Source organism: Balaenoptera musculus, chromosome 9 (genome assembly GCF_009873245.2).
Source record: "Balaenoptera musculus isolate JJ_BM4_2016_0621 chromosome 9, mBalMus1.pri.v3, whole genome shotgun sequence".
NCBI classification, from domain to species: Eukaryota; Metazoa; Chordata; class Mammalia; order Artiodactyla; family Balaenopteridae; genus Balaenoptera; species Balaenoptera musculus.
The window spans coordinates 11,045,017-11,057,665 of record NC_045793.1 but is presented as its reverse complement, the minus strand read 5'-3'; the positions used below and the strand labels follow the sequence as shown (position 1 = coordinate 11,057,665).

The following is a 12,649-nucleotide window of genomic DNA, read 5'->3' as shown; positions in this document are numbered from 1 at the left end:
TAGTTATGACAGCAAAGTCTTAGTAAGTTAGAAATAAATTGAAGAGAATAAAAAGAAAGGAGTCCAACAATTATAAGTTATACACCAAGGAAAAGCATTAAGAGTCAAAGCAGCAAATTTCCCCTTAACATGCAAGAGACTTGAAGACAACCTAGGCTGGATTTCTAATTGGGCAGGAGAGTAAAGAGGATTAACCCCTGAAACTGGAAAATCCACTAGTTTGCCTCTTGGATTTCTTAGCTATCCCTGGAGAGCAAAGACATCACAATCCTTAAGCAGAAGCTTTAGCCTGAGGGTTATGTGCCATCCACAAAGGGATGAAAATTTCTTTAAAAACAAACAAAAAAACCTCCCGGTTTTCCAAGTTTCAAAGCAGGCATAGCACTTTAATTTAAACAACAAAAAAGCCATGTTGATATTAGGAAAAATAGTCAGAAAACCCAGGTTGTACTCCTAGCTCCAATACCTGTCTCCAAAGGCTTTCTGTGGAAAAGAAACATTTTATTCCCTGTGTATCAAGTTTATCCCAAAAGTATGAGTCTGTGAGCTCACCCTTGCTGATAGGAATAAAAACAAAATGTTTGACAAATTATCAAACTAAAGTTATCTCTAATGAAAATTTAGCATCTGATTTGAGACTTTCTAAAAGTGTAAACTAAACATGGAGTTTGAAGATTTAGTACAAAAAAATGTCAACTATTGCATTAACAATCGTTTATTTCTCATTACATGTTGAAATTATATCATTTTAGACATTAAAGATAAAGTTCACCTGTTCTACCTTTTTAAAGAGGCCACTAGAAAATTTTAAAATACATATGAAATTTAGATACTCAGGAAGGGTTGAGTGAATAGAGAAAATTTTGTATAGAAGTACAAAACAGCAACTAAGTAAGACTGACATTGACTTTTTAATTCATCCACCAGCTATATTCAATTGGAGTGATATAAAAACCTCCCTTACTTGGTAATCATGAGAATTCTGAAATGTGGACCAAGTCAATTTTTTTTAAAAGTTGAAAAGTTTACAGCTGAAAAAGTAAACTGATGTACACTATTTCTTTTGGGCTGAATTGTGTGTGTCCCGCATAAATTCCTGTACTGAAGTCCTAACCTCCTGCACCTCAGAAAGTGACTGTATTTGGAGATAGGGCCTTTAAAGGGGTAATTAAGGCAAAATGAAGTCATATGAGTGGGACTAATCCAATGGGACTGGTACCCTTATAAGAATAGATTAGAACACAGATGACACACAGACCAAGGGGCAACATGTGAGGACACAGAGAGAAGGCAGCCGTCTGCAATCCAAGGAGAGGCCTCAGGAGAAACCAACCCTGCCAACACCTTAGTCTTGGACTTCCAGCCCGAGAACTGTGAGAAGATAAATTTGTTTAATCCACCCAATCTATGGCACTTTGTTATGGCAGCCCCAGTAAACTACTACACTGTTCCAAACAGTTAAAATTTTTCCAATAACTGATGCGGTTTTGCTTTTCACACTTAAATTACAAACTCAGTGCTTCAGTCGCACCAGCCATACTTCAAATGCTCAACAGCCACAGATATTAGATAGCCCAGATCTAAAGAAGAGAACAAACCAGAATGTCTAACAAGAACGCTTAATCAGTTGGCATACGTGACCAAGAAGCATCTTGCTACTATATACTGAAGAATTTTTCATCTGTAATTTAAAAATAAAGGCAAATGCAAATAACTCAGATCCACCCTTATGTCATTCTTATAAGGATTTGCTAAACAGAGATTACACAAGGGAGTTAACAGTTTAGGACTATGTTTGGTACCAATGAATGTCGTCACCAAGGGTTCTTGAGATCTGTTGCTGCAAAATGCACAGAACTACTAACGCAGGTGGCCAGTACACATTTATATTACAAAGGAGCCAAAACTCTAGATACAGATTACCCAGGGATTCCCAAATTAGCTTCTAGTAAAGTGGGGAATGCTAATATCCATCTTCAGGTTTTATACTCCTTTTACAAACTTAGTCAGGCATTTCCCATGGAAATTAAGTTCCAGAAATACAAGAGATGGCAGGAATACTATACTGAATGAGATATTCCCAGATTCATTTCCACTTAACCATGAGGCATCAAAAAACTATGACCACTATAAATAATTTTGTGCACCTAGAAATAATAAACTCAACAAGCATGGAAGAAAAATACAGCATCCAGGAAAAAGAATAGTTTTGGTAGCCCTAAGTGAACACATTTACTAAATAAATAGCTATCTCCTTTGAGAATTAGAAAAATGAATGGATTTCAAAATGTAATAATCAATATAATAAAGTTGATCTAATACGAAGTATTTTACATATGCATAGACTCTACTTAAACTTGCTTTTTATACTTTATACTAGCTTAAATTTGACCAAGGAGTTCACGTTTGTATATATTCCTACTTTCCATAAAGAAACTAAGGCTCTAAGAAATTGAGTGACATACCCAAGGTCACATAACTAGTGAAGAGGATGCCTAAAACTCAAACCCAGACTTCTAGTTCCAGAACTTTTCTATAGGTTTTACTCTGTTGAAGCATTAAAACTATGCCCGGCACACAGTGTCATGTAAATGTTAGTTGTTACAAAAATGTGTAATATAATTATGCTGACTTGATCAAGTGTGTGCTCATAATACTTAAAATGGTAATTTGATTCATAATAAACCTCAACAATGGTATAATTCAGTTTGGAAGAAATAACTCCCAAGAGCATTATGGTCACAGGAATCCTTTTAAAATTTAAATGTATATAATCTTTTTGCAAAGAAATGGAGAGTGACAGATAAAAGGCTTTCTCTAGCACAAATTTATGAAGAAATGTGGGGAAAATAAAATGGAACTTTTCAGTTGGAGTTTATTATATATACTTCTAAGTGAATGATGATTCATACCAAACTGCTGTATTTTTTTATTCCATCAGATCAACTTAAGAGGGATATAAACACTTTATTTAAGATGTCAATACTTGGGACTTCCCTGGAGGCGCAGTGGTTAAGAATCCGCCTGCCAATGCAGGGGACACGGGTTCGAGCCCTACTCCGGGAAGATCCCGCATGCCGCGGAGCAACTAAGCCCGTGTGCCAACTACTGAGCCTGCGCTCTTGAGCCCGCGAGTCACAATTACTGAAGCCCGCGCACCTAGAGCCTGTGCTCCGCAACAAGAGAAGCCTGCACACCGTAACGAAGAGTAGCCCCCGCGCGCAGCAACAAAGACCCAACGCAGCCAAAAATAAAAATAAATAAATAAATAGATGTCAATACTCCATGTTAAGGGGGATTTAAAAATGTGAGGGACAACTGTGCTGGATTTAAAAAGACTGAACCAAATGCACAGGTAGTCCTAGTTTGGAACAAGCACCTGGAAAAGTTGTTTTGAAAATGAGAAAATTTAAATATGGTTGGGTATTAGACAGTGACATTTGACATGGAAAAGTAGAGTTATGAACAGAATAAAGCAACTCACAGTATGTTCTCATTTTGGTTTAAAAATACCTAACTGTATTTATACACAGCAAATATCTGGAGGGATATAAATATGAACATACACACACTAAATGTTCACAAACACGGAAATAACAGTGGTAATCTCTGAGAGGCTGAAATATAGCATTTTTATTTCATTTTTGTTTATCCGTATCTCCTAACTTTTTATAATGCATACGTACTATGTTGTGAAAGTATACAAAAATGTTTAAATATCAGTATTTTTAGTAAGCCAGAAATTAAAACCTCTGTAATTATTTGCTCTACGTCATCGGTTTGTGAAATAAGCACATGTAAAATAATGATTCTGAGGATGGTTTTACTCTTCACTTCTATTTTAGCTATGAAGTATTTAAAATACTTTACTTTCAAACATATGGAGTTCTAAATATAAAGCTTCATGATAAAAACTGAAATGATCACAGACACTAAAGCAAAAAAAAAATCCAGATTTTTAAGAATATTTTGAAAATGCACCTATATTTACAGAGTTTAAAATAGCAATAGTATGTGCTTACCAGTTAAACATTACTCTTCATCAATTTAAAAAAACCTTTAGATAAAACGTTAAGAAGTCAATGAGCAAAATAACTAAAATGTCTGCATTCTTACTATGTATCAGTGTTAAACACTTTACAGATACTTTTTAATCTTCATAACTCTCCTTGGAAAGTGTCATTCTATTTTATTGATGAGAAAATCAAGACTTAAAGAACTATGTATCCAGAAAACATAAAGAAACTCCTACTTGGTAATCATTTTGCAATATATACATGTACCAAAGCAAAAGTAATACAACATCATATATCAATTATATCTCAATTAAGAAAAAACGCCTACAAATTAAATTTAAAAAATCAAAGAAAACCCAATAGAAAAATGTCAAGAATAACCATCATCAAAAAGTCTATAAATGGGCTTCCCTGGTGGCGCAGTGGTTGAGAATCTGCCTGCCAATGCAGGGGACATGGGTTCGAGCCCTGGTCTGGGAGGATCCCACATGCCGTGGAGCAACTGGGCCCGTGAGCCATAACTACTGAGCCTGCGCGTCTGGAGCCTGTGCTCCGCAGCAAGAGAGGCCGCGATACTGAGAGGCCCGCGCACCGCGATGAGGAGTGGCCCCACTCGCCGCAACTGGAGAAAGCCCTCACACAGAAACGAAGACCCAACACAGCCAAAAATAAAAATAATAAAAAAAAAAAAAAAAAAAAAAATTTAAAAAAACCTTATGGCGTAAAAAAAAAAAAAAAAAAAGTCTATAAATAGTAAATGCTGGAAAGGGTGTGAAGAAAAGGGAACCCTCCTGCACTGTTAATGAGAATGTAAACTGGTGCAGCCACAATGGAGAACAGTATGGAGGTTCCTTAAAAAACTAAAAATAGAGTTACCATATGATCCAGCAATCCCACTCCCGGGCACACATCCGGAAAAGATGAAAACTCTAATTCAAAAAGATACATGCACCCCAATGTTCACAGCAGCACTATTTACAATAGCCAAAACACGTTAGAAACCTAATGTTCACTGACAGATGACTGGATAAAAAAGACGTGGCATATATAAACAACGGAATATTACTCAGCCATAAAAAAAAGGAATAATGCCATTTGCAACAACATGGATGGACCTAGAGATTATCATACTAAGTGAAGTCAGACAAAGACAAATATCATATGATATCACTTATGTAGAATCTAAAAAAATGATACAAAGGAACTTATTTACAAAACAGAAACAGACTCACAGACATAGAAAACAAATTTATGGTTCCCAAAGGGGAAATAGAGGGAAGGGATAAATTAGGGATTTGGGATTAATAGATACACACTACTATACATAAAATAGATAAACACCAAGGACCTATTGTATAGCACAGGGAACTATATTCAATACCTTGTAATAACCTATAATGGAAAAGAATCTGAAAAAGAATAGATATATAGATATAGCTACAGATATATGTATAACAATCACTCTGTATGCCTGAAACATTAAAAATCAACTATACTTAAAAAGAAAAAGAAAAATGTCAAGAGACAAACATTTCACAAAGGATGTACAAACAACCAATAAACAAGTGACAAGGTCAGCATTCTGCCATAAGGGAAATGCAAATTAAAACCACAGATTCCTCTACACACTCACCGGAATGGCTAAAACTTTATAATAACAATTCTAAGGACAGAAAATGAACATTCGAGGTGATAAATGTAGCATAAGCTAAGGCCAAAGTATTGAAGCTCCAATAAATGTTCACGTAAGTAAATAGTGGGGAGTTCAGCTTGGCTTGGACACAGAGAGGTGAGTGATAAAAAAAAAGTATTCTGGAATGGTGGTTAAGAGTCAGATCACGAAGGGCCTTTAAGGTCAGGATAAGGACTTTGACCTGTATATGACTGGCCATGCTGAACCATGACACGGATGACACAATTTAATTGAGTTTCAAGATATATAAAAGGCTGCTTCATATAAAATGTTCCAAAGGCGGAAGGACACAAACTTTCGAAAGTTTTCTATCTCCTACCTTGCAATAAATCTCTCTATCCTCCACAGTGTGGTTATACCCTCACTGCTCAACCATTCTTCCAAAACCTCCACCTGTTCTCTCCAAACTTCTTTCTTCCTCACTCGCCACCAGATGAACTGAATTAGTTCATGGCCAGATGCAGCAATGAGCTCTCACTCAAGGAAGGCCTCGTGCCTGCAGTGCTCTTGTGCTTCCCCCCAGGCCTCTCACAATTTAAATCCAGTGCTTTTCTGGGTGCCCACTTGACACCTGTCCATCCCATCATTTCTCTGCCTACTCCAGCCTGCCCTCATCTCCTTCTCCCCAGTCCCCACGGTTCCTATGTGGGTCCTATCGGACATAATTCAACATCGAACTAGACTCTGTCTTGTTTTGTTCTTGATTCCAACAAGACCGTAAGCTCCTGGATAGAAGGAATCACTTTTGTATCCTCCACAGCACCTAGTATCAAAGGACATACAGTAGCTACTTGTCAGCTCCTCAAGAAAATAGAAATGCAAACATATCCTTAGATCCAGTAATTCCATTTCTGGAAATTTATCCTACTGATAAACTCACATAAATATGCAAAAATAATATAATCAAAGATATGCATTATAGATTATAATAAGAAAAACTAGAAATAACCTAAATGTCTATTAAGAAAGCCTAGGGCTTCCCTGGTGGCGCAGTGGTTGAGAATCTGCCTGCCAATGCAGGGAACACGGGTTCGAGCCCTGGTCTGGGAGGATCCCACATGCCGCGGAGCAACTAGGCCCGTGAGCCACAATTACTGAGCCTGCGCGTCTGGAGCCTGTGCTCCACAACAAGAGAGGCCGCGATAGTGAGAGGCCCACGCACCACGATGAAGAGTGGCCCCCACTTGCCGCAGCTAGAGAAAGCCCTCGCACAGAAACGAACACCCAACACAGCCATAAATAAATTAATTAAGAAAGCCTAGTTCCTTTGTGTCTATACTGCCCGTTAAAAAAAAAAAAAAAGTTGGGATATCTACACATATGGACCATCATAAAGTAGTAAGTGAAAAAAGTTGCAGGAAAGGGCATAAAACAGATCATACACACACACACACAAATTTAGAAAAACACAATTTAGAGGTTTAAAATGACAATCTCTGCTAAGGAGATTTTTCCCTGCAGTGCCCAGAATGGAGTCACATCCCCAAACCCAGACTTAATACTTAACCCAATTATGAACAGCTTCAGCTCTCCCCAAAATGGAATCTTAAACCAGCCAATCAGGAATTACCCTATCAGCACTAGTGAAGTAATCTGCCTGACAGACCCTTACCATCCCCTAAAGGAAAGTGACCTTGCTAGAACCAAGCTACTTTTTGTGAGTATAACTTCCTTGTTCCTGCCCCCTTCTGCCTATAAAGTCTTTCATCTTGTACAGCTCCTCCAAGCTCCTTTCTGTCTGCTACATTGGATACTGCCCAATACATGAATTGTTAAATAATCATTGAATAAGATTTGTAATATTTACTGACTTGCATTGTTTTTTTAACATATAGAAATACTATCTTGTTTAAAAAAAATGAACAAAGAGCACATAAAATGTTTGTAATAAAAGAATTTGATGTTTTCACCCACTGCTCCAAAAGAGTAATTTACAAAACAATTTATAATATAAATCCATTTTATTTAAAACAAGAATAATAATATACTGGGCTATATGTAGAAAAATAAGTATTTATATAACATTCCACCTTGGGACTTCCCTGGTGGTCCAGTCGTTAAGAATCTGCCTTCCGGTGCAAGGGACGCAGGTCTGATCCCTGGTCGGGGAACTGGGATCCATCCCACATGCCGCGCGGGGCAACTAAGCCCACATGCTCTACAGCCCCGTGTGCCACAACGACTGAGCCCGTGCGCTCTGGAGCCCGCCCACCACAACTAGAGAGAAGCCCCGCACGCCGCAACGAAAGATCCCGCATGCCGCAACGAAGACCCGATGCAGCCAAATAAATTTTTAAAATATATTAAAAAAAAATGCCACCTTAATAATTAATGGTTATTTCCAGAAGAGGGATTACAGGAAACTTTCACATTCTAGGTTAGTCGTTTTTCTTTAAATAATAACCATTTACATCAGTTACAAAAAACAAACATTAAAAATATATATTTCCCTGAGCCAATGATCATTCCAGAGATGTGCATTTTGGTCCACCTAGCAATTAGTTAATCTGAAGAGAATCAGTTTGTCAGGATGCCTGCTATACTAAATCTGGGTACACATTACAGGTACATCATGCCTAAAAATTAAATTCACAGAAGTTATAAATACAAAAACTACCTCTCTGCTAGAAAGTATTAAGTGTCTGTTTGATGAAGGGAATCCCTCTAAATGTAAAGTTAACCTCGAATACTTACCGAATTCCTATAAGAGGCCAGGCATTGCAAGGGCCCCTCAACATACGCTTTTCTGTTTTTAAACATCTCTAATTTATCTAGAGTCGAAGTAAACTTCTAGGGAGCCCGTGCTTCTAGGCCAGTGTTTGAGAAGAGATGGGAATCTGTATAAACTTTTACCCTTAGGAACAGGAAGAAACTAGGAGAACCACTAAATCCCAAAGATCTCCTCCAAGGAGCTCGGGATTCTGCCTGGTGGATCTGTGCTTCATAGAGGATATCACAGTTCTTGACAGTTCCCCTACATGCCCTGTCCCAGTGAGGAGCTTACACACGTCTGACTTGACGAGTCCAGGCCTCCTTCCTAAGCCTTTGATAAAACACAGAGGGAGCAGAACTGCCTGTGTTTCCTACTATTTCCTACTTTTCTATTGTTCCAGACCTTTTCTATCTCAGCACTGACCCAGAGATCCAACCATGTTAGCCTTACTACTGAATCTAATAGCTTACCGCTCTTGAAGCCAAGTGCTTTACATGTTTTACAACTCATTTATACTCACAGTAACCCTGCGAAAGATTCCTATTTTATAGATGAAGAAACTGAAACACAACCAGCAAAGCTAAGATTTAAACCCAGAGACCCTGTTGCCTCACTCTAACCTTTACTATGCAGCACCACCTATATGACATATCTCATTAAACCTAGAAAACACTAGAAATCCTCCTTTGTTACTAAACCTAAAGTACTTAGATTTCGTAACAAATCTTCACATCAACAGGCCACCTGAATCCAATGTTTTCTCTTGGAAATGCTGTTAGTTCCGCTACTGTTGGATAACAGAACTATGAAATTTCATTTGCAAAACATTTATGTTTGCCAGTGCTTTTCTTAACTTAGGAGAAGCTGTTTAGTTATGATGAAACACCCAACCTCTTAACCAAGTCAATGTAAACATATCTGGGTTCAGATTCTAGTTCCATTACTACCTGTTTCCTTTACCTGTAAAATAAGATATAAAGTATATATAAACAACTTAGCACAGCAAATGACTGGAGAGGAAGGAGTCAGTGTTCACTGTTATTATTCTTTGATTGTTTTACCATAAATACTCCCAGGATGTGGGAAAGCTGACAAGCTCAAATCAAATTCAATATCCCGCCCCCCCCAAAAAAAACTCGTCAATTCATGGGTTTACAGAAAACTTTAAACATTAAAAAAAGCTATGCATTCTATTTCAATTGATGAACTGATAAACCAGAAGTTCTACACAACAGAAACACAATAAAAACTGGTAAATAAAAAATGTTTATCATGAAAGTAGCACACAAGTCAGTTACTACACATGATAATGAATGCGACAATTAGCTTCAAAGAACTCATTCTTCCAACTATTTCCATGTGAATTACAATGACTTTACATTTAGAAATAATAAAAATTCTTGAGTATTACATTTTTAAAGCATTTTTTATTGGGTAACCTCAGGCATTTTCCATGGATTACAAACGGGCACCATGGACAGGCAATAATAAAGGCAATAAAGACTGATCTTTACCCCTTTGGCGTCTAATGTTCTACTGTTAAGAGATTAGTTCAGACTGTTAAGAGCCTAAGAGCTCACATTACAAGTAGGGCTTAGTCTTCTCCAGGTGAAGGGCATAAAATACATCATCTTTTAGCCCTCGCAACAACTCTACACCGCAAGGACTAAAAACTATCCTCGTTTTTTTCAGATTAGGAAACTGAGACACAAGAGAGGTTAAGTAATATGCCTAACTGGAGGAAATGTGAGGCAGATTGGAAACCATTCTGGGTCTAGAGTCCAGCCCTCTTAACCTTATCAGGGCTCTGGGGGTAAGCACATCAATGTCACTGTAAAACGTGTTAAGAAATACGGTACCAGTGGGAAGCAGGGGTTCCAGCGGGGTAATAGCATGCTCCATAACGGATTACTTGTTTCTGCATTAAAAACACAAAAACGCCACATTAGAACTTCTAGCTAATTAAACAGCGCGCGAAATCGCCAGTACACGTGGTTTCCGGGGCGGAGCACGGAGCGAGCCGCGCTCCCGGCGTGCGGGCCCGGGCACGGCAGGCAGGGCGCGCGGCGGCGGGGACGCGGGAGACTCGAGCCCCGAGGGATTCCAGGGTGCGCGGGGCAAAGTATGCGGGCGCCACGCGTGCCTCGACAGGGCCGCCCCGTCCAGCGTCTCCCCGCGCCACCGTCACCATCCGGGGACCGGGGGAGCCAAGGGAGCCAGAGCGGCGAGGGGCTGCCACCTCCTCCCCGCCCCGGCCTGCAACCCGCACGCAGGGAACGACGGCGGCGCGCCGGGGTGCTGTCGCACTTACATAATGGCGGGTGGAGCCACCAGCGAGCGGAGCGCAGACTGCGGGAGCGAGGGCGATCGACCGCTCGGCGCTCGGCTGAGGAACCTCGACGACGCGCGCTCCCCGCTCGCAGATTTAAGGGAACGGCGCTCGAGGCGGCCCCGCCTCCTTCCGGGAGCCGGAGGCGCGTGCGAGCCGCTTGCCCCGCCTGAACCGCGTGTCCAGGCGGGTGAGGGCGCCGGACTGTCCGCTCTCCCGGCCGCCGCCTTCCTCCCGCGCCGCCCTCTTTTCTAGGCTAGTTCGGCCCTGAAGCCATCGCTGGTGTTTCTGCCGAGCGCTTGTCACTGAACTTTGGCACGGAGGCCGCTATTTGCTCCAAACCAAGCGTTAACTTCCCCGTCACCCTTCGTCAGCTTGGCATCAGAGCCAAGCAAACGTCCCAAGTTATCCAGAGCCCGTTTTCTCGGTCCTCATTCTTTATGATCTTTTGCTTGCAGCTTGTGTACTTAAGGAGCACGCCTTCGTTAAAGTCTTCACTTGGTTGCAACAATCACAGAATGTTTTCGTTGGCAGGAACTTTAAGCTGCTTACTTGCAGCTCCGCTCGCTCCAACACTCCCAACTTCAAGAGTTCATTCTGTGGCCACGTAGCCTTTTCCAAGACTGAGCAAACCAGATCTCTAGACTTAGACTCCCTAGGCTTTACGTTTTCCAGGCTAAACTCTTGTTCTTTCGAGGTTCTTATAGGACATGATTTTCAGACTCCACCATCGTGGTTCCCATCCTCCGTATTTAATGTTGCTCATAAATTGTGGTTCTGACAACTGTTGAGAACCGCCCTACTGTCAGCACGTGACAACTCGTGCAAACCCCTGCGCTGAGAGACGTGACCAACTCTTATTACGGTTTCTGTCAGTATAAGGTGGATCCCTAGGACACACAACCATAAAAATGCCTAGCTGAGGAAATTCTAGCCAACAGCTGATGGCAGGCCCCTGACCTCCCAAAGGGCTTGAAGTTGTGAATAGGTTTCTTAAGACTCAGAAGCATCTCTCTCAAAGACCTGAGAGCCATTCCCTGCAGAGGCAATCTTCAGGAAGGGTAGGGCCTCTGTCTCCCAGTCTCTGTGGGAGCATAGACTCCTCACTTCCGCAGCTGCCAGCTAGCAAATGAAGCTGGTCTAGTCGCCTTTATACTGACCGAAGCTTTGCAATTTTCACTTCTCTAACTCTATTGAGCTCTCACTCTTCCCCCTCTCTCATCCTCCCTTTAAAACGTTCCAGTCGCCTCTCCACAAATAGGAATGGAACTCAGCTCTTTCTCGACTGTCAGTAGTTACTAAACAAAATCTATCTTCAACGCTTCAACTAATACCCGGCTGTGTTTATCTTTGACACTGGACACAATGTTCCAGGAGTGATGCGACCATAGAAAAGTACAACATTGCCCATACTCATTAACTTTTTCAGCTGCCAGATCAAATAGAACTTGCAGGTGTTTTTCACATTCACCACTATTAAGCCAAGGGTACACCTATCTCACAGACCACTTTAGACCAAACTGCTAGGGACTTTACAGTTATCATTGTAAAATTAAATATTATGACTTTGCCATCACAGTTACATGGGTGGGCCATTTCAACTATGTTACTTACTAGCTGTGAGACATTGGAACTCTACCTCACTTTCCTCAGATATAGAGTGGGAACAACGTTGCCTACTTTGGAACGGTTCTGTAAGGATCAAATGACTTGGTATGGATAAACATTTGGGCAGGTGCCTAGCACGTACAGGTTTGCAACAAACGTTTGTCCCTCTCCATCAATATGAGAGGTATTCCACTTACACCTTATGACATCCTTGTTTATATTTGTAACACACATCTTTGCAAAGTTTTTATGTGTAATCTAGCTCAAGTTTCTCCCAAAGTCATTACCGA

At 40.5% G+C, this 12,649-nt stretch overlaps 1 protein-coding gene across 2 annotated transcripts in view; it reads right to left on the bottom strand.

Annotated features, from left to right (window-relative positions):
- Positions 1-11,523, bottom strand: part of TPK1 (thiamin pyrophosphokinase 1) — a 357,348-nt gene extending 345,825 nt beyond the window's left edge. The window contains exons 1-2 of one of the 2 annotated variants that reach the window (XM_036864409.1): positions 10,734-11,523; positions 10,282-10,340 (exon numbers count right to left, since the gene is read on the bottom strand). In XM_036864409.1, the coding sequence (XP_036720304.1) occupies positions 10,282-10,324 (43 nt within the window). In that variant the 5' untranslated portion in view covers positions 10,325-10,340; positions 10,734-11,523. The remainder of the gene's footprint in view (positions 1-10,281; positions 10,341-10,733) is intronic. The other variant, XM_036864408.1, reaches the window with a different exon arrangement.
- Between the last annotated feature and the right edge of the window lie 1,126 nt (positions 11,524-12,649).